The 22,832-nt window shown below is 35.2% G+C and overlaps 1 protein-coding gene across 2 annotated transcripts in view; it reads left to right on the top strand.

Moving 5' to 3' along the window:
• Window positions 1-1,453: 1,453 nt before the first annotated feature.
• The window catches only part of Chm (choroideremia (Rab escort protein 1)), a 204,538-nt gene continuing 183,159 nt past the window's right edge, over window positions 1,454-22,832 (top strand). For both annotated transcript variants that reach the window (XR_001231961.1, XM_005409721.2), the window contains exon 1: window positions 1,454-1,520. Coding sequence is in view for 1 of the 2 variants with exons in the window: in XM_005409721.2 (XP_005409778.1) it covers window positions 1,454-1,520 (67 nt within the window). In the remaining variant the exon portion in view is untranslated. The remainder of the gene's footprint in view (window positions 1,521-22,832) is intronic.

Here is a 22,832-nt window from a genome sequence, read left to right as displayed (position 1 = left end):
ATACTCTATTGGAATTCATATAAACACAAATAATTTCAATTCAGTATGCCAGGGTATGACAGAGTGGTAGTACCATATAGGGAAACTTAGCCCAATATAGGGACAAGATGAAAGAAGGAAGAGCTGAAGCTGAGCAGAATCTTTTAAAAATTATCGCAAAAATTCATATTTTTCCTCCAAAGCTCTTTTTTCTTTATTTCATAATTTTAGAAATATTTTGAACTCACACATAAAATTATTCATATTTATAAGATATTATAATGTTTTGATACATTTCTATATTGTATAATGTTTAAATTAAGTTAAATATAGCTCCTCCCTAATCCTAGGGATAAAAGTTATCTAGAGAATGGGAACACCATTCCATGCTGAAGGAATAGCAAATGTGACCATGGTCACAAAGACCAGAAAGAAAACAGTGTGCCCTGAGGACGAACAGCAGTTCAGAGGACAGGTAGTATAGTGAAAGGTCCCACTACTGTACCTTCTGTTTGGTTTGTATTGAAAGGTTTGTTAAGTAACTACACAAGTAATTTTTGAGATCAAAGATGTACCCCTTTCACTGCAATGCATCCTTCTCCCCCTTGCTTGGATGTTGTCAGACTGGAAAGTGTTTTAAATAATTGAGAGTGGGTGGAAGGCGACATACTTAAAGAAAATATGAGAATTATGCTAAGTGCTTGGCATAAACAACCTAAAGCCCCTCATCAAATACAGTCAGTTTAATATAAAGGCCACTTTACCTTAGCCCTGTCTGTAGTAGTTCATTAGAAAAATATTATGTGGAGTCGTCTTATTGGTGTGTAAAATCAGATGGTGACTCAACAAAAGGTTATCAAGCACCTACTATGTTTTTTACATCTCTCCCGCTCCTTGCAAAACAAGGTTAATTTCGCAAATACATATTGTTGTAGTGGCTGTTTGGACTAGCTAGAAAAAAAATGAGCTTAATGAGAGTTCCTATTCTGGTGAAACCAGGTCAAAAGATTGTGTGTGTGTGTGTGTGTGTGTGTGTGTGTGTATATGTGTGGTTTCCCTGGGGAGACAAAGAGGAGAAAAACACAGGGAAGATAGTTTGAGAGCATTGGTGTGAAAAACCATGCCTCAGGGACCAAAACAAAAATACAGGTATTCGGGGAGGGGAGGCAGTTTTCAGGCCAAAATGAAAATTTCCTTGTCTACCAACAACTGTTGTTTTTCTCACATTTATTCTAGTCAGCAGAGTAAAAAAATGTGCATTCTTTCCTAGCCCTAATCTCCAAACGAAGTGAGCTACTGTACTTAACCTGGAAGATGAAGGGAACTTGTAACATTCTCGCGTAGGCTTTACATAGAATGAGTTAGCTACCTGGACACGCCACCCAAGAACTACAATACCCAGAATGCACTCTTTCCTTTTCGCCTTCTAAAGAGGAATGCCTAGTTTAATCTCCTTTGCACAAGCAATCGTCACATGACGTTTCCTGTCAAGATGGCGGATAGCCTCCCTTCGGAGTTTGATGTGATCGTAATAGGGACGGGTATGTGTGGCCCCGATACTCCTCCGACAAAGTGTAGGAAGTCTGTATTGTTGCTACCTTCTCTGTCATTGGCATGGGTTGGCAAGCAATACCGAAGATAGAGCGTGGGAGGGAGGACGGAAAGGAAGTGAGGTAGTTTGGAGTCCGCGCGGCTCTTAGCAGCTCCAGGGAGGGGCTTGGACCCGCGCTGCCTAGCGCCTTTGAGTAGGGGTCCATCTGTTCTTGGCCGATTGCTGAGGTTAGTTGCTGCGGTGATTCCTGTTAATTTCCTTAGAGGAAGGTGGGTTTAAAGTGTCAGGAATATGGAAGGTCGGGATTTTATCAGTAGAGACGCCTTTGGCAGGACATTATGGTTCTTTCCTTGTTGATTTCAAGGTGATATTCCTCATCATTTTATCTTCTCATTTTATCGAAGTTTTTCATATATGTTCGTAGGGTGCAGTGGAGCTGAGATCCAGCTTAATCTACAGCTATAAAGAAATGCTCAGTTGGTACTCGTGTGCATATTTACTTAGGGAGAGGAAACGGATTCTTTTTTATTGTGTTGGTAAGCTTAGGGAATTGTATTTCACTGTGGTAGCCATTCCTGTTCTATGATGTTGAAAGTATTTTGCTTTCTACCACCCACTTATCTACCTACAATTTAAGGTGCTAAGAACAGACCCTTGAGTTCGAATTCAGGTGTGTAACCTTATCTCCTCCCATGTTTTTCTGTCCTCCGTGATTTAGGCGAAGCCAGAAACGCCCGCTCCCACCCGCAATTTCTAGTTGACAAATTAAACGTACAGTGCATGGCAAAGGACATTTGGCAGCAAATCAGCTTTTTGTTTTTCTTAAGGATCTAAGGGATGAATTGTGAATGGGCTGATATAGGACGGTTGTGGGTAGAGTTTTCTCCTGTCTTTTGAATATGGTAGGCCAGAGAAGCTCTGGTGGATGGGACCCTGCCCATTGTGTTAACGCACTCAGTTGCTTGTCTTTCCAAATGCTAGGAGCAGCCATGTTTCCAGGATCGGAGTAAAAGTAACAGCTACCTGTTTTCAAATGTTTATTATTTCCTAATCAGTGTGCGAAGCACTTAAGCCAGATGTAATAGCGTGACAACCTGGTTAGAATAGTTAATCTCTACATTTTACAGTAGACAAAAAGGGGGGCTGGGAATCTAACTTGCCAAGGATTATACAGTTGGTTAATTTCCAAAAGCCCACTGTTCTATCCCAGAAAGAGAATCACTGTTCTGACCCTCAGAGTTCATATTTTAGTAGACATAATTGGGACATATTTTATTAGAAATAATTGGGAAAACTTAATGCTTGGCTATTAACTAGCTGTATGAATGGGAGTGCCTGGCACTTAATTTCTCAGCTCCTCAGTTTTCTTGCTTTTGAATACAAGCAGGGTATAGGCAGCTTTTAAGCTGTTGTTTAACAAAGAAATTCTCTATTGTAGTTTCACTGGGTACTTGTGTTTAGAATAGCAAAGGCATGTTTATTCCTAGTTTGAAAATAACTTCATGGATTCAGATAATGTGGTTGTAATTGCCGCGAAGGATGTTGGATGAGAACCGGAAGGAACCATTAGACTACTCATCTGTACTTCCCAGTTTATCCTAAAACTAAGAACAACATCCATTTTATAATGTGTACATTTTAAAACATACTTAAGTTTTATAGTTTTGCCTTTCTCTTTTGTTACCTAGGAACGTGGGATGTTTAAAAATTTTTCCTTTGAAACGAGCTTCTTATTTGTGTTTAAATTTCAATTGATGAGTATTCATTATTAGATGCTGCTAATGCTTATTACTTTGTAATATTTTTGCCTTCTGATGAAAATAGGAACACATCCATCCTGTTGGAGTTCTCCTGGTAAAGGTAGTAGGAACCTAAGCGATCCAGAAAATTCTATCAGAAGGCATCAGAAGTGATTTGGAGAAAGATTCATTTTAGACTTACTCTAATGAGTGTAGTATTCTCCATGTATGAGAAGAGCTTATCTGAAGTTAGTCGTAAACATTAAGTGTTTCATATTGCTTAAATATGACACATTATGGGTTTTATAAAGCACGTTGCTTAAATTTATGATATACAACTTTATTTTTACTTTATTAAAAGTGGAAAAAAATTTTTTTTGTCTTTTGGAGACAGGGTCTCACTATGCAGTTCGGGCTGGCCTTGAGCTCGCTTTGTAGCCCAGGCTAGCTTCGAACTCCAGTGATCCTCCTGCCTCAGCCTCTTGAGTGCTGGAATTATAGGCATGTGCTACCACGCCCAGTGGAAAAATTATTAAAGGCATTTCTCAAATGAAATGATTTCAACACTTTCAATCATTGCATTTAATTAGAATTATTTTTTATGTGTTTGCACTGTTTTTCTGAAATAGTTTGCTTTATTAAAATACTACTTTGAAGGAACTGTAGTGTTTCATAGTTTGTTTTATTAACAAAAGCAGAATTAATTGTGCATGTGTAAGAAACTTGAAGAAATAGACTATGAGATGTAATTTTTCCTCTTAGAACAGTTTTAGTTAGAACATTAAATGTCAGTTGCATCAAGTACAATCATTTGAGGATATGTTAAATTCCCTTTAACCTTGACTAATTTTATTCTGCTTTTCTGTAAGACAAGGTAAACATTCTATTTTCCAGAGATTATTGAAAAAATAAAATATTGAATATACTTTCTTAAGTTAAGCTGCCCATTTCCTTCTAATCAGAAAACATAGGAAATATCTCTTGAACACCCAAAGGCAGAGGAATAAGATGAAGTACTTAAACTGTGGAAAAAGGAAAAGAGAAAAGAATAAAAGGTCAGCTGGAATCTCAATAGGGAGGACAAAATGGATGTAAGTTCTAAGTGTCTAGAAAGGGACCTTCAGCTGTGGTAGACATTTTCAGAATAGTTTGCCATTTAAAAAAGTCATTTGAATGATAATTTTGTGGGCTATGAACAAGTATCTTTGGCCTCAAGTTAAAAATAATCCCAGTAATATAACATCTCACTAGAAGTAGCTTCAGTGGCAGTCTGCATTATCTGCCACAGAGCTAGGAACTTAAGAACAGGCAATATATACTTAATAAGAGCTGCGTGAAGATGTTCACATGCTTCCTACATAGAGTAATTCTTCATGTCTTCAATGAGAATATATTCATTCTTAGGAATAGTTTTAGCATGCTCAGAGTATGTTAGTACCATTGAATTTGAAGATACAGGGCATGTTGTCAACTCCTACAAAGATTCTGGGGGAGTGCTATTAGATGTGCAAGTGAAAAGGAAGAGACAATCTCCCTAAATGCAAATCTACATGAAAACAGCACAGTGGGCTAGCACCATTTAGTGTACCAAGAACCTAATCTCTTGCCTTTGTGAAGTTTTTAACTTACTGCCTTTTCTTATGGACTTTTGTACTTCCTCACAGTCAAGTCCCTAAAGCTATCTCTAAAACAATGTAGGCTTTTCACTGAACTCTACTTTTTGAAGACCATATAGAAATTCCATCAGCATCCCTTTCCTGCTTAAAACACACCACGTGCTATCTTTGAGTTTTTCTCCTGAGATGGGTTGTGGAATAAGCTAATTTATTTTATTCTTGCAGAGATAAACACACAGATCCTTTTCAAGAGTTTTATCGATAAAGTTTATGGAAAGAGAAGGGATGACAAAAATAACATGGATGCAGTTAGATAGTGGTACTGCCCCTAATTCTTGATTTCCTTGAGAGATCATGTTCAGCATAGTACAGTTATAGATGTGGTAACATGATGGATGGTAAGCATATGACCTTCCTTTATTTTATTTTTCTTTTTTTTTGTTTTTTTTTTCTGGTACCAGGAATTGAACTCATGACCTCGTGCTTGCCAGGCAGGTGCTATGCCGCTGAGCTAAATCCCCAGCCCCATGACCTTCCTGCTATGTGACTTTGGGCAAATTATACAACCACGTGGGGCATCAGTTTGCTCATCTGTAAAATGAGTTATTTGAATTAGGTTATCTCTAAGGTAGGGATTTAGCAGGTCTAATGTTACCATTAGGTGTCTCTGATTATAACTGTGTCTTTGGGAAAAATACTAATTTCTGTTTTGTATAATCTTTTTAAGAAGTCAAGTCAGTGTTTAATATGCTTTTGACATTTTTTCCAACAAAATGGCTGATTAAAAAGACTTTTTTTTGAAACAGATTAGGTGCTCTTTTTCAGAAAATTCATATAGGTAGCTCAGTCCTATTTCTTGATATTTTTGATTGAAATATTAAGGTAGTTAACTGATGGCAGCTCATTCCTTGACTATAATGCTTATGATGCTCAGTAGAGTAGCTTGCTTCTCTAGGACTTGGGGGAGAGTAATGGTGCAGGAAGTGTCCTGGTAACTGATATTTGACAAATGTCCATTTTGGCTAGACACATGTGATTTCACATAAATGTATCTCATTTAACCTCTTAGAATATCTGAGTTTATTTCTAGCATCACAGGATACATCCTGTATTTTTACGCATACATACACCTGTTGTCTAGGGCAGGCTTTTGTTTCTTTGTTTGTTTAGTTTTTCTGAGACAAAATCTTGCTGTGTAGTCCAGACTGATCTTGAACTTACTATATAATCCAGGCTGGCCTTGAATTTATGTCAATCCTCCTGCCTCAGCTTCCCAACTGCTGGGATTACAGGCATACATCACCACACCTGGTTTTTTTTTTTTTTTTAATTTCGGGATGCTACCTGTTTATGGGTCGTGTAAAGAATTCAAACTTTTTTTTTTTAAAGAGGTAGACTATGTTAGAACACATCTAGTAAGGATGAAAGTGTTTTATTTCTATAGACTCATACATACATTTTTTGCAGGGGTTGGAACAAAATTTGAAAGTTTGCAATGGAGAATATTGAACGACTGAATAACATACTGTATAGGAGTGAAAGTGGTATTTCAGAAGTCTTTTAATTTTACAAATGTGATGCCTTTCATATATTTGACTCATTTTGACAGGCATGTATCTCTTTTGCGCAGTATAATGTAGTGATGGCAGTTTGGTTCAGGAATGAGATGAGTTGGGTTTTAATCTCAGTTCTGCCTCTTGTGTTACCTTAAGCATGTTTTTTTAACTTCTTGAATCTTCAATTTTCTTATTTGTAAATAGAATATACTTCAGAGTAGTATTGAGGATTGAATGAAATAATTCATAAAAATGCTTTGTAACTACTCCGAAAATACAGTTGAGTTTTATGGCTCATAAAGCCATACTGAGGTGCTTTTATTACCATTACTATTACCTCAGTGCTTTCTAGGAAGAGCTTATGATTTCTGCAGAGAGTGCTGTAAATTTTCAGGCGTCTGATTTATCTTCTTCCTCTTTGTATTGGCTGCTTGGGGGGAAATGCTTTTGTGTGTCTATTACCACTATTTCTATCAGATTTCTTACCAGGTAGCTTTTAAATTCCCTGTTTTCTATTCTGTTCACCACCTTACATTATTTATCATTATTGTTTTGAACAGATGTGACATTCATTTTATTTCAACATAGTATGAAATGTTTACTTGTTAGTATAAAAGCGAAATTCAGGAGTTAAAGAAAGCCTACATTTTGCTGTTCTCAAAAAATGCTTTGTACTTCTTCAGGCATTTATTGATGGGAAAGTATGTCTTGCCTGCTGTCAACACCTAGAAATGTAAGAAGAGTTACCTAACTTTGTAAAAGCCTCTCTCACAGCTGCCTACCTTTCTCTGTAAATCATAAAATTGCACCAATTCCTCACAAAGCTACATTTGTTACCTGAGTTCCTTCTGAAGCATCATTTTCATCTCCTATGCCTCTTGTCATTTTCTGTATTGTTTTCATGATATTTTGAATAACTCAAGCTATAGCAATTAAAGTCAAATGTGGCTGCTCTCTCTCACGTTCTCCCATGTAACATAAAATCCCAGTGCACAGAAACAATTATAATTCCATATCATTGACCTGATGCTCATGCTAAATTGTCTGCTATTCAGTTTCTGTGTGAAATCTTTCAACTGAAAAGTTAGACTGTGCTTATTATCTATGTAAATGGTTGAAAATGTAAAATAGACTAACAATGAATGTCAGTGCCCAGTTTATAATATCTCTCTCCTTAAATTGTTTCATTATTGATAGATTTAGAATCTTCTTCTTTTTTTTTTTTTTCCTGTACTGGGAACCGAACTCACGACCTTGCGCTTGCCAGGTAGGCGCTGTGCCTCTGAGCTAGATCCCCATCCCCAGATTTAGAATCTTCTAACTATTGTGATATATATATATAATTGTTAATTATATTGACACTGCTGCACCAACTTTGCTGAATTCCTTTATTTGTTCCAACTGTTTTTTTTGGTAGATTCTTTAAGGTTTTCTGTATATGAGATCATGTGGTCTTCAGATAATAGTCTGATTGTTTTCCTTTCCAACTTGGGTGAACTTTGTTTCTTTATCTGGTACCATTGCTCTAGCTAGGACTTCTAATATTCATTAAGTGAGAGTGGTGAGAGTGGATATATACATCTTATTCTGGTTCTTACCAGAAAATCATTGAATTTTTCCCTATTCAATATGATACTAGCTCTGGTTTTGTCATGTATGGTCTTTATTGTTTTGAGGTACATTCTATCTACACCAAATTTGTTGGGTTTTTATCATGAAATGATGTTGAATTTTATCAAATTCCTTTTCTGAATCTATTGCAATGACTATGATTTCTGTGCTTGATTCTGTTAATATCACTGCAACCATTAATTCTGATATATCAATTTGATTAGATTAAGAAATGCCTAGTAGATTAATAAAACACATTGGATGTGTTGGTACATATGTAGGTAAGTCCTTGAATACTTTATATAGCACCTGGTCCCTTTCCTCTCTGGTGCTGTTCCTCTCCTCTGCTTCCCAGCTGTCATGAATTAAACATCTTTGCTCTGCCACACACACTTTGCCATGACGTTTTTATCTTGGAGTCAGCTGACAGTGGACAGAATTCTCTGATACCATGAGCCAAATTAAACTTCTCCTTTGAGTTGTGAGTGTTGGGTATTGTGTCTCACCAATAGGAAAGCTGGTTAATACAGAAAATGTATCACATTTATTTGCATATGTTGAAACGTAAGGGCAATTTTAAAACTCATAACTGTACACTGGATTCAGGATGGGCCAAAACAAACCAGCCAGTTCCCATAATTAGAGAGTATGAAACCCCAGCTAGCCTTGGTGTTATCAGCACAAGCTGTAGCTTGTAGGATAAATGTAACTTATCGGGACTATACTGTTATCCAACTTGTACTTCCTTCTAACAACCTATATAAGTTAGTGTCTAACCCCAAGACAGGGCTGATGATTTGGAACTGGTTCCCATCAGCCTGCTAGCATAAATAAAGCTGTCTGCCTTCCAAAATTCCTGGGTGCTATGTGTCTTCTAACTGATACGGTCTGATTTTTCTGGAACAGAATCAAATTGGTTATCCTTGAATTAAATCTGACTTGATCATGGTGAATGATACTTTTAATGTGCTGCTGAATTTGTTTTGCTGCTAGTATTTTGTTGAGGCTGTTTACATCTGTGTTCATCAGAGATACTGGCTTGTAGTTTTTCTCTTGTGTCTTTATTATCATATGTAATTTCTAAGTTTGCATTCTATTTTGTTTTGTTTTATTTTATTGCGACAGGGTCTTCCTTGCTGGTTCAGGCTGGCCTAAAACTTATGACAGTCCTCCTGCCTCCAGAGTGCTAGGATTACCAGTGTGTACCACTGTGCCCAATACGCCTTCCATTTTTACAATGCTTTCTGGTGTAAAAGTGCATAATTTTTATATCATCAAATCTATCAAACTTTTTTCTTTTCATTGTTTCTTCCTCGGAGGAGTAGAAACCCCTACTCCTGCCTCCAAGATTAAGAATTTTTATTTTATCATTACATATAAACATTAATGCATTTGAAATTTATTTCTTTGTAGAGTATGAGGTTTGTCTCCCTTAAATAGCCAGTTATTTCACCACCATTGAGCTAATAATGTATTCTTAGCAATGCATTGAAACAGCTTCTATATTTTGTCCTATATGATCTATTTTTGGAATTTTTCTTCTGCCAATAATCTGAGTGTTTCCGTGTAGTCTGTTTTAAAATGTATAAAGCATAAGGTAGGAAGATTAAAATAGTCATTAGCTCTGTGGGAAATGATAACTTTCCCTCTGGAAGTATATAGAGGACAGAACACAAAACATTAACATTTGAATGTGTGTTGGGGCTGGGGATTTAGCTCAGCAGCACAGCACCTACCTGGCAAGTGCGACATCTTGAGTTCGATTCCTGGTACCGGAAAAAAACCCCAAAAAATAAAAAACAAAAACATTTGAATGTGTGAAACATCGTAGCATCTACTCTGGAAAATAGCAAAGGAAAAGGAAAATGCCAGAGTGAAAATATTGGCAATTCCTAAGAAGGGACCAATTACATTTACAGAATTCTTTCAAATTTCTATGAAAAACAGAGATTTCTGCAGGTAAATGAGCAGAGCATGTAAATAGATGAGAAGAATGAACATACAGTCAAGAAAATGCTGAGAAAATATTTTCTTTACTAATAGTGATATGCTAAATAACCTAATAATTAAAGCATTAATAATAGCTAATTGTCCATAAAGTTGTATTCAGTTGTTATGCTGATAATATTGTATATTGGGACCCTGGAAAAATAATTTGACAGATTGAATTGTAAATATGTTCATTGCTTTTGATTCCGTAACTTCAGATCTGTGAATCTCAGGAAATAATATAAAAGAGATAAAGAGCTACAAGGATGATGATATCTATTTTTAACACTACTTATAATAAAATTTGAAAGGAGTATAAATGTTTGATATATATTCAAGAACTCATACATCTTGAGGAGGCTGAATATGTACATCAAAGGAGGCTTCCTGGCTGACTAGTTGAGTACATACTTTTTTTTTTGGTCTTTTTGAGACAGGGTCTTGCTATGCTGTTCAGGCTGCCCTTGAGCTGACTTTGTAGCCCAGGCTAGTCTTGAACTCACAATGATCCTCCTGCCTCAGCCTCCCAAGTGCTGGGATTACAGGCATGTGCTAAAAACATAGCACTGGATCTGGTCCAAAGCTTTTTATTTTATTATAAATACTGTCCCTATAATTGAAACACACAGATATGTATATTTCAGTGAACAATAGTACAATGAATGCTTATGTATGTATGACTTAGATGAAGGAAAAATAAACCATTGCCAAAATATTAGCAGTACTTTAAAAGCTCTCTGTGTGCCCCATCATCAGTGTATACCTGCTTACTTTCCTGATTACGAAAGATGTAATCATTATGGTACATATTATTAATTTGTAATATTGTACTTTGTAAAGTTGTTTTATCATGTGTGCATGTATCTGTACACAATATATTCCCAGTTTTAACTGTTTTGGCCCCTGCCTAACATTCAGAAATGTAATATATGTATTCTTTGCATGGCTTGACTTGCTTTTGTTGATTGGTGCTATGCTTGTGGGATTCATTCATATAGATGCACATATCTGTGCTCTACCTACTGCTTTATATGGTATCCTAGATTTGCAAATCTTCAAACTCACTGGATTATGTTGGTTTGTCAAAATAAATGTATTTAGTTGCTCTTTCGTTCTCAGTTTTTCAAGTCCTCCCTGCCAGGAAATTATAATAGTAGAAAACATTCATGCTAAAATAAGATTGGTCTTTATACCACTGTGCAAGTATTTTTGCACTTAACAATTCTCACCTTTCAATCCATTCCATTTCATTTTTATCTCATTTGGTACACAGACCCTATTTTAACTTTTCCTAACAACTCACTGCCTTATTAATTTTTCAGCATATATATATATATGCATCCAATTCTGTATCACAAGTTGCCTTTTGTTTGGTATGTCCTATAAAATCTGTTTTTGTAGGGTAGTTGATTTATTATTTTATTTAAATGATATATGCAAAAGAGCCTAGCCAGTGACCCTTTAGAGTCTTTCATCCTTGTAGTATCATTTTCTGTATTCATTTTTGTATGTCTTTCCTGTAACTGCTTAAAGTTGTATCTAAAGGTATGATGGACTGAGGTTAGTATTTTTGACTAGAGTACAACTTAGGTGATACGAATGCCATATTGGAGGATACTAGAAGACACATAATATCTAGTTGATCTATTGTGAGTGTTAAGATTGACTCTGGAATAAAATGATGGCCTTTTCACCCCTCCATAGTGCAGATGCTTTTCCTCGTTTGTATTGAAAATAATCTGTATATGGTTAATTTGGCATTGTACAGATGTTCAGTTTGATACCAGTCTTTCATATAAATATTCATCATTAATTGACAACCCTTTCATAAATCAGTACAGTGGACACTTGACTTATGGACTCAATTTGTTCATGAGGGCTGGTTATAATTCAAGTTGGTTGTAAGTGAAGACTATTTTTGCCATAAGAAATAATGGAAATAAAACCCATAATGTATTCCAAACCTCCCAAAGCACCCCTTAACTAACCTTTTCATGATGCAAAAGGATTGAATAATGTCTGTAATTTACCAGAACCACCGATAATTTTCCTAATGTATTCACCAAAAAGTTAAAAAATGTGCCTAGTTTACCAGAAACAACAATTCCATACTGTACTCACTGTTCAAGCTAACATCTTTGGCTTGCAGGAAGGGAGGGTGAAATATAAGGTGGCTATTGTTTGGAAGGAGAGTCCCCTTCCATAAGAACATCAGGAATTTGGCTCTATTGTGTCCTTTCTCTACTTGGGAAAATCTGTAGCCCACTAAGACCTGCTATTGGGTCATAAGGTCTCAACTTTTTCAGAACTAAAAACTGGTCTAAGGTTGTCTATTTATGTCTTTTCTTTAACACTTCTGTAGTATGACATGGCGTTGGTCATGTTATTAAGCAAGTGAATGCAACAATTGGCGTTTTCTCTGGGTGGGTCTTCTCTATAAATGTTTGCAGCTCTGTCTACTTTTCAGAATTTCCTTTATTTCAGAAGAAGAACTTTGCTATACTGATGGCTGATACTCCCTCTCCTCATAAGAAAGTACCTCAGCTGCCATTCTCTGTTGCTCAGCCTGAAGTTGCTGAAGTTCCTCTGTAAACAATTCCTCTGAGTGTTCCTCCACCAGTTCCTCAACATCACTGCTGTCTACCAGCAAGCCAGGTAGTAATAATATTGTCTACAACAGTATATAGTGATATTATTGTCAACAACAGGGTCAGTTGAAGGCTCAGGATCCTCTACACAGCCTTCGAAGTCTCCTGTGTAATTTTAGGGCACACATCCTTCCAGGCACATCTCAGTGTCCTTAGAGAGGTATTGTCCCAGGATTTCTCAGTTAACTCCCCATAGGAAAGGATGTTGTAGTGCTTTCTAGAACTCCTTAAGGGTTAAATCTGTGTCTGAGACCATCTGGAAGCATTTTAGGAACAGTTCCTTGATGTATAGATTTTTAAAGTTAGCTATAACCTGCTGGTCCATAGGCTGCACTAGAGGAGTTGTATTATTTGAAAAAAACTTGGCTAAGAGTCATGGGAATTCTTCTGTCAGTTCTTCCAAATCTTGTGGGTGACCAGGAGTCTTTTTTTTTTTTAAAGAGTAGGATGAATTTATTGAGAGAAAGCTTCTGTCTGAGAAGGACAGAAGGAGACCTGGAAAAATGGGTTGCCCATCAACCCTGCCTCACAAGGATGTTTTATTGAGCAAAACCATGGAGGTGGGGCATGCTTAAGGTGGGACTGAACTATAATTAATCAATAAGATTAACAGTATAATTGCTTAGGTAATATTGATCCAGTGGCAAATCATGGGATGGGTGTGAGGTGGTATGAACAGTGGAGGTTAAGAGTAGGAAGAATTTATTGAGAGAAAGAAAGCTTCTGTTTGAGAGGGAAAGAAGGAGGCCCAGAAAGTGGGTTGCCCTTGTATTTCTTTCTGTTTTTTTTGGTGTCAGAAATCAAACTCAGGACCTTACACTTGCCAGGCAGTTGCTTGTGCCGCTGAACTATATCCCCAGCCCTGCCCTTATATTTCTTAACTGTAGGACAGAATGCCTCCCTGAACCACTCAAGAAAAAGTACTGTTTTTACCCAGGCTTTTGCATTAGGTCAGCACATGACCCCTAGCCTATTCTTCATGACTTTATGCTTTCTGAATACTCGAGGAATCTCAAAGTGATAAACCAAGAAAGGCTTTGTCTTGAGGTCACCGCTTGTATTGACACATAGCAATAAGATTAGCCTATCCTTCATAGGCTTGTGGCCTGGCATTTTTTTTCTCTTCCTGGATAATATATGTTTTCCTGGGCATTTTCTTCCAAAAAGGCAAGTTTCATCACAGTTGAAAACTTGATGAGAGCAAATACCATTTTCTTGTCATTGTTTTGAAGTGGTGTATGTAATTTTCAGTAGCCCTTTTATCAGCACTGGCTGCTTTACTGTGCCTAGTTGTGTTATTAACCCCAGTTCTCAGTTTACAATTGTGAAACCATCCTTTACTAGCACAAAATGTTTCACCATTATCACTTTTTGATGGATTATCCTTTATAAAATCTTTATTTATAGCCCTAGCATTTTCATACATTATCAACTCAGACAATAACCTGCCATCTGCCTTTTTGTTTATCCACACTAATAATGGCCTTTCGCCTCATCTAATACTGTTGATTGTGACTTACTAATTTGAGTAACACCTTTAGCAACACGGGCTTCCTTATACAAGTCTTTTCTCTGTAAGACTGTCAAGATGGGATACAAATCTTTTCTCTGTAAGATTGTCCAGATGGTGGATGTTGACATGTTGTGCACATTAGCAAAATTAGTCATGCTAACACCACTCTCATATTTCTCCACAGTTTCCTTCTTCTTTTCAATTGTGATTGTTTTCTTTCCATTCCCTTCCTTCCTTAGCTTCTTTTCTAGCGTTTTGGGGGCCATTTTGGTAGCAGTAATCATAGCAGTTATATACACCTGTGACTGAAATCACACCCACAGTCACGCACTGGGGCTCAGAATGATGCTTATGTACACACATGCACTTTTCTGGCATTGCAAGTCTTTGTTTCCAACTGCACAAGTGGCCTGGATTTGTGTTGTAACTCAAGACTTTGGTTGTAATTTAAACCTACAATTCTGATCATAACCCAAGTTGTTCATATGTGAGGCTGGTCACAAGCTGAGGGTCCACTGTATTTTTATTTGGACTTGAAAAATAATTGTTTTGTAATTCTTTGACTCATTCTGTGGATTAGCTGACACTGAATGCACTTCTGAAATTTATGCTGGAAAATATCCTCACACATTTGTAACCTTATCGATGCCTAGCTGTTACAGTACTTACTCAGAATCAGGAAACATTTGGGAAACAGAATTAAATGTAAAGCTACTTGTTGGGGATAAGCAAAGAGATATCCTGAAATTGTGTAATACTGAATAGAACACAAATTTTATAGATAACTGACCTTAACTTTGCACTTTATTGGGTTTGTGACTTCATGGAATTATTTAACGTTTCTGTATGTGTTTTCTCATCCTCTACTGCCATTTGGATACATGTGGACAAAGACTAGAAATGATGGGAGAATGAATAAAATTTTTGTTAGGGATCAGATCATAGATGATCCAAATATTTTCTTTAGTAATATATCATTTTTACAATGTAAAAGGTAAAATGAAAAAGAAAAGTCACTGTCATGCTCTTAAGTATTTCTTATATGAATTTTAAGGTACAAACTCACCAAAAGCTGATCAATGAATTCTTTATACTCATTTATTCTTGAAATAGTAAGAAATTCTTAATGTAATAAAGGTATAAATTTATTAGATAAAATTTTATCCTTTAGCAGTTTTATTTTAGTAAATGTAATCACTGTTCAACTTTTTAATGTACAGGATGAAATTAGTACCTTCTGTGTTCTCTCAATCAAATATACTATAGCTGATTTTCTCCAAAATGCTTAATAAAACTACATTTCAGATTCCATTTGATGTGTTTTAACAAATGTTATGTAGTTAAAAAGAAGAAATTCATAGAAACAGGTTGAGTATCTCTAATCCAAAAATTTGACATCTTAAATGCTGCAAAATCCTAAACTGTTTGAGTATCAATATGGTACCATCAATGGAAATTCTAAACATTTTTATTGTGATGTGTCACAGACAAAAGTTATGGCTAACTGAAAGTAATGTATAAATTTAAATTCAGGGCATGTGTATAAGGTATACATGAAACATCAATGAATTCTGTCTTTACATTTGGCTCTCAGCCTCAAGAGATCTTATTATGTATATGCCAGTGTTCCAAAAATAGATTTTAAAAAATCAAATCTGAGATGATTCTGGTCCCAGACATTTAAGGTAAGGAATAGTCAATCTGTACTTTGCAATTTAGTTTATAAGTTTGATAAGTTTTTATCCCTACATTTTAGAAATGGATTACTTGATAGGATTTCAAATAAAGGGGAAGGTTACGATTTTTTCTGATTTTATAGAAGCCTTTGAATGAGTATGTAGTCTGTTACATTATCTCTTTTAGATTCATAGCTTTATAAACAATATAGTAAAGTCATGTTTCTTCTGTGGTATATAAGTAAAATATATTTCAAACAAAGAAATGTTATTTTCTTCCTCACAAGTTTAACATTGTGTTAAATTGGAAGAGAGCTGTGCTAGAGTATTCTTTGTTGTGTAAAGATCATTTTGATCACTTTATTTGATACAACAGAAATATTAATATTAGGGAAAGTAAAAATTAATTATAGTGGACATTGCCTTTCAATTTCCTAGTATGGACAGGTTTTAGCAAGCATTTATATTACTTTGAAGGGAATCAGTTCCCTTTGAAGGGAATTGAATTGATACAATTTTCTTAATTTAGATACAGTGTGTTATATAAATATTATTTTAGATATAGTTAGATATAATTTAGATATTTACTGTATTGTTACTCAGGAAATTACTGTATTTTATATGTATAATGTTTCCTTGATTCAAATGCAATATGATACTTTATTTATTTTTAAAGATTTTTATTACAGAACATTTCAAGCCTGAAAAAGTAAATTAAAATAATCCACCATATACCCATCTCCTATTTTCAACAATTATCAACTCATAGTCTTGTTTTCTCTGTATTCACCATGTTTGTCTCAATCATCCAATCCTTCATTATTTTGAAGCAAGTCCCAGATATGTCATTCTATCTTTAAATATTTCAACATATATGGAGAAGATAAACAGTCTTTTAAATTTATTTATTTATTTATTTATCTATCTATCTATCTATCTATCTATCTATCTATCTATCTATCTTTTTGAGACAGGGTGTCACTATGCAGTTCAGGCTAGTCTTGAACTCACTTTGTAGCCCAGGCTGGTGTGGAACTCCCAGTGATCTTCCTGCCTCAGTCTCCTGAGTGCTAGGATTACAGGCCTGCTGGGATTATAGGCATGCACCGCCACACCTGGGTCTTTATTTTTGTTTTTATGGCCAAGAACTTTCTGTATAACTAATGTGTACATGATAAATATGGTGTCTCACATGTACTTGAGGATATGAAGGTAATCCCTTTGGAACTGAATAGATGTGGATTTAAATCTGAAGTCCAGTATTACTTAGAGTGTGGCTTTTGATATTTGATACTTAAATGAATTTTTCAAAATTAATAATATGTATGAGAAATAGTTTCTCTCATGTAGTAACAAATTAAATTATTAAATATTAATATTTTAGTGAGCATATATATTTTGATAATTTAAAAAATTGAACTGTAGAATGACTAGTATGTTTAAATTACTTTAGTTATAAAGGATACCAGTCAGTTTATACCAAAAGTACACCTGTTAGGTGGGAAATATGTAGTTTTTGATAATAAAATTAGTACCCAACAAAGTATAGGTAAACATTGCTGGAGGATAAATGTTTATCTCAAATTATATAGCACAGGCAATTACAGTAAGAACCAGAGGGTATGACTTTGAGCCTAGTATTCACTATTATCTGAATGTGTGGTTTTGGAGGAGTCATTTACTATTACAATCGCTGTTTTTTAATGTGAACAATGGAAATAGCACCTTCAATTTTTCTAATGTATCAGTTAATGTAATTAATTAATTAGAATATTATAAAACACCTCACAGTGCCCAAGGTCTAATTTTTTAATGAAAGTATTGCTAACTTGAAGGTGTGGCCTTACTGCAATTTTTAGAACACAACCACAGTAACTTCATCACATGTCCTTTGTGTAACAGAATGTAATGCAGTATAATAGATAGTTTAGTTATTTAGCCTAAAAGTAGACAGCAAATAAAAGGACAGCCTAAGATAGAGTTGACCAGATTTAAAAGAAGCACATATACTTATTTAAGAGCTAATTCAAGTCATATAGCTAGTTGAGCTCAGAAATATAAAAGGAAACACAGGAAGATATATAAAACTTAAAATGGAGAGATAAGGAATCTTCTTCCCCCTAAAAAGTTCTTAGGCAATATATGCTGAAGTAGTTGACAGCTCTTCCCTAAGCCCTGGGCTAGAAAAGTTGAAAAATAGAGACTAACCATTGTCCTTCAAACTCACTTTGCTTAAACTTAGCCAGCTAAAAAATTAGTTTTCCTTAAACCTCCAAACTTCCAGAGCTACCTGTTTAAAACATATTTTTGTGCTCTGCTTATCTATATATACGGACAAAATAGAGCACAAATGCCAGTCCACTTTCAAAATCCCCAGCTGTATTCTTATTTCCAAAGAAGATTCTCCTAAGTTTCTCCTTTTGTCCGTGATTTCATTCTTCAACTTAGTGAGATAATGAGCTTGGTGTTGTACCAAATTCACTTGCATGTTTGGAGGTACCAACAAAATCAGTCTGGACTTTGAAACCAACAAATCAAGATTGATAAGAAGTAAAAGATCAGTGTGTTTATCTTTTTCATTTCCCCCCATTTAATTGTGATTACATTTAAGAAGTAGGAGTCATTAGTGCTCTGTTTTTTTTCTTACTAAGTAGATAAAGTTTTTGAGCCTTACATAAAGAGTTACTGTTACATTAGGCTTTTCATACACTTCTATTCGTTCTCCACTGTCTCCCACCCAGGAATAGTGTCTAGAGAGAAATTTAACAAACATCTGGTGTTGTTTAAAAAATTGGGCAGACTCTTAGTCTTTTGAGGTAGGGGTACATATAACACAGATGGTTTCATTGATAAAACAAAAAACAGAACTCAGAGACCTCTATGCTGTCACCCCAAGCACCATAGCCCATCAGGGTGCAAGCTAAGGAGTTCTTTTCAGACCCTTGTGGAAAGCCTTGCTTCCCACTTACAAGTGCCATGCTCTGACAGGGGCCACTCTCCAGTAAGACCTAGACAGTGGGAAAAAGTGAATGGTACACTATAGTCCATAATGTTAAGGGACCACTTTCTTTTCTTTTGCTACACCCTCCACCTAATCACTCAACCCACAGCATAGCTGACAGGGACAACTTATCCAGGGTGAATCAATATATATTGTAAAGACTGTCCTTAACTGTTTCTCTGTCTCCTTCCGCTGATTCTTCCCTGGGGCTGCTGGCTTTCAGTCTCTCTTAGGTAAATTTTCTGACCTTGAAGACTCTGAGGGACCAGGTTTTCCATTTCCAAAATGGTGAGTTCCTTCTCCCTGACCTTTCAGTGTTTGACTCACTACTGTCTTGCTCTTTGGCTTACTGGTTCATCTGGTTCTACCTGCTCAGTTGTGCTGTGGCCCCAGTGTCAGTGTGGCTCCAGAATAAAGGTGGCTTTCACTTTCACGGGCCAGGGAACCCCTCTGTTTGGGAGATACCCCAAAGGAGGCACATATTTTGTGCATCCTCCTAGAGTGATAGGTTCATGACTAAGGAACACTTTTTAGATAGATAGTAACGATTCCATAGGACCTCTATATTGGGTCCTGTGTTTCATCTTCTGATCTCTCTGGACTGTATTCTTAAATACTGGTCTGAATTTAATCCTCAGATTCTCAAAAAAAAGTCTCATTTTCCTGTACAATACTTTCCGACATCAATGTGAGCTCCTTGATCAAGAACTTTATTCTTTGTCAGAGGGCTGCTACATGTGCCTTTCTAAGTCCTCAACTCCATTTTCTGACACTGATGTTTTTTCTCCTTCAGACCCTTGGTGCAACTCCTTACGAGAGATCTCTCTTGTGATTTTCTTGAAAAGTGCGATTGCAGCCTCTAAGGAAAGTTCTGATTAATCTATTTGTAATTATAAACCTAAAACTATAAAAGGTTATTATATTTATATAAAGCTTATACATCTAAGGATATACTCTGACTTAAAAATAATTGTTTTATATGTTTCCTTGTTTGTTTGTAAGCCTAATAATCTGTTTAAATAACCAGTGAAAATAACTGTAGCTGGTTAATTAAAGATTTTTTTGACCTTATATCAATTTCCTTTTTAATTTTTTGGTTATATAATCTTCCTTCTTTTTTGAGACTTTCCATAAAAAAACAGTTATATAGGTTAGGGGAGATGGTCAAACTCACCTAAAATATTGAAGAGTTAAAAACTACTAGGCTCCAGACTTGCATGAGGCTTATAGATAAAAGAAATAAGGTTTGATAATATAAAGGTCATATATGATTGGGTTAATATGTGTGTTTATGTGTAAGTTTCAGGTATATGTTCTGTTTTAGTTACAGATAAACACTCATAATGTTAGTGTAAATGCTTATGGTTCATATAGCTTAACAATAAGCTAGTTTAAAGGAGATAAGATAAAAGTAAACATATCTTTAAATATAGTGGCATTTTCTTCCAGGTTGTTAGCCAATCAAGATAATATCTACATATTTGGTTTTATAAATACAATGTCTGTTGTTTTCTGTGTATAATAACTTAAATGCTTTTCCTTGGTTAAAGATAATAGCTTCATTGTCTCCCTGGTATGAGAAACTAAAAGAGTAAATATGGTCCAAAACTTGTAATAGATATTGTGAAATGGGAAGAAACTGTTCAAAAGGAAAGAGGAAGTAGGTTGGTGGGAAAGGGGAAAGGAAGGAAGGGAAAAGGAAAAAATACAAGATAGTTGTGCTACTAGTTTCTCTTAGTTCATTGAAAAGTTGGTGCTAATACCATTTGGATAATTTTTTATGCCCATATCATGTACTCTGAGTTACTACTTTGAAGATAACAGTGTGCAATGTATTAACTACTGTTATTCTCACATTAATTTTTTTCCATTAAAAAAGTGTTAACTGCTATACTTTGGCTTTCATGAGTCATATAAAGTAATTGTTAAGGTAAATAAACAAATGAGAACCTCTAGGGCTTGGAGAACTGCCAGACAATTCTCCCCTTTTTGACTAAAAAAGCAGCTACCTGAATCGATTTTCTCAGGCTTACTGTGATACCCTGCAACAAAAACTTTTAAAGAAATTACGATATGTAATCAAGTTGGCTGTAATTAAGATGCTAAAAGCTTTCTGTGTCTTAAAACAAGGTTTTTGTTCTCTTGGTTGTATATTTTGCCGAGATAATTTCTTGTATTTTTGTTAGTAGATTTTTGTGATTAAGTAAATGAATTTTAAGAGTTAAACAATATTTAAATGTTGTTTTCAATAATCTACTTATGATTGATTATTATCTTAGTTTATGGCACATTGTACATATCTATGAGACCAGCAACATATATACAGGTATAAAGAAAATATGCTGTGAGTCTAAACTGGACTAGGCTAGAAAAACTGAAAAATACACAATAACCAATTTTCTTTAAACTTGGCTACCTAAAAAAATAATTTTCTTTAAACTCTAAAACTCCTAGAGTTACCTGTTTAAAACAAGTTTCTGGGTGCTGCTTATTTATATACAATCCAAACAAAGGGAACACAACTGCCATCCCACTTTCAAAATCCCCTCCTAAATAAATAACTGGGAGCTATCTGCCTTCTTATTTCCAAAAAAACCCCACTCCTAACGTCCTCCTTTTCTCTATGAAATCATCATTCTTTGAATTAGTGACAAAATTAACTGTTTTTGCATGTTCATTTTTTTTGTAGGGGGTTTTGCTCTGTGCTTCGTATAGTTTAGTTTCATTTCAGAGATGATTTTTGTCTTAGTTACTTTTCTGTCTTTGCTTAGAAAAAATAACTAATACACAAGTTAAAGGGGGAATGATTTATTTAGTTCACAGTTTGTAGAGATTTCAGTCTACATTTTCCTTGTGTCCTGAGACTGAGATTAAGGGTGGCAGATTAATTAATCTTGCAAAAGAAATTTCAAGGCAGTCTAATGTTGAGGGGAGGAATGGCTATGGGTGGGGTCTTTTAGCCAGATTTATGCTGAGAATCAAGATCAAAGAGCCCAAAAAAATGATTCAAAGTGTTGTAACCTGAAATTTGAGACTTAGTATCCTGTGGACACTATTTTTGTGTGGATTCTTGAAGATTCTACAACTGCTGCCTTTGCAATGTTCCCAAACTTCTATTTTTAGGTTTTTATTCAAACCTTTTTGCTCCTAAATAGAAGAGAAACCAAGTTGATATTGTTGAACTAGCAATGCCATTCCCCTTTGGAAACTGAAAACTTTTGGTAAGTTACTCCAAGCCTTTTATTTTATCTAATAAGGATATCCATATAGAAGCTGAATTGCAGAGAGTAAGTGATTTTCCTGATGTCACACGTATTTAATATAAACCGGAAAAAAAGAAGTCAATCCTTTTGACCTTTATTTTAGTACTCTGAATACTGAAGCAGTATTCTTATTATTACCTATTCCCAAAGGCTTACATTATAGTGGATTTTTTTTAACTAAGAAAAAATTCGCATTAACAGTTTATTGATAGTGCATTTTTCTCATATTCTAAGAAATTCATCGATATAAATATAGTACTTTAACGAGGAAGAAGTCCAGCAATTTCAAATTACTGCATTTTAAAATGTTTGGTAAATTGTGAGGAACAAAAGTTAATTGAAATAATTGATTTTAATAATGTTTAAAAGTGCATTTTTGTTCTTAATTCTTCCCTATATTACTTCCCTGACAGTTTATCTTTTTTTCTGGTTAAGGTAGCCACTAAAAGGTAGAGCTAAATTATAAACTTTGAATATAACATTTAAGGTAGGAGTCCAAAAAACCACTTGAATCAGGGTTGGAATTTAGTTTCTGCCTAATTTTTTTGCTGTAATCTGTTTTAAGTGGCTGCAACATGAGCTGAGAATGCCATTGCAATTTTGTATTAGTCTCTATTCAATTTCTTACCAAATGTCTCAGAATATATATATATATATATATATATATACACACACACATATACATACAT

Source organism: Chinchilla lanigera, unplaced genomic scaffold (assembly GCF_000276665.1).
Source record: "Chinchilla lanigera isolate Chin_1 unplaced genomic scaffold, ChiLan1.0 scaffold00124, whole genome shotgun sequence".
Classification (NCBI taxonomy): Eukaryota; Metazoa; Chordata; class Mammalia; order Rodentia; family Chinchillidae; genus Chinchilla; species Chinchilla lanigera.
This window is presented reverse-complemented; position numbering and strand designations above follow the sequence as displayed.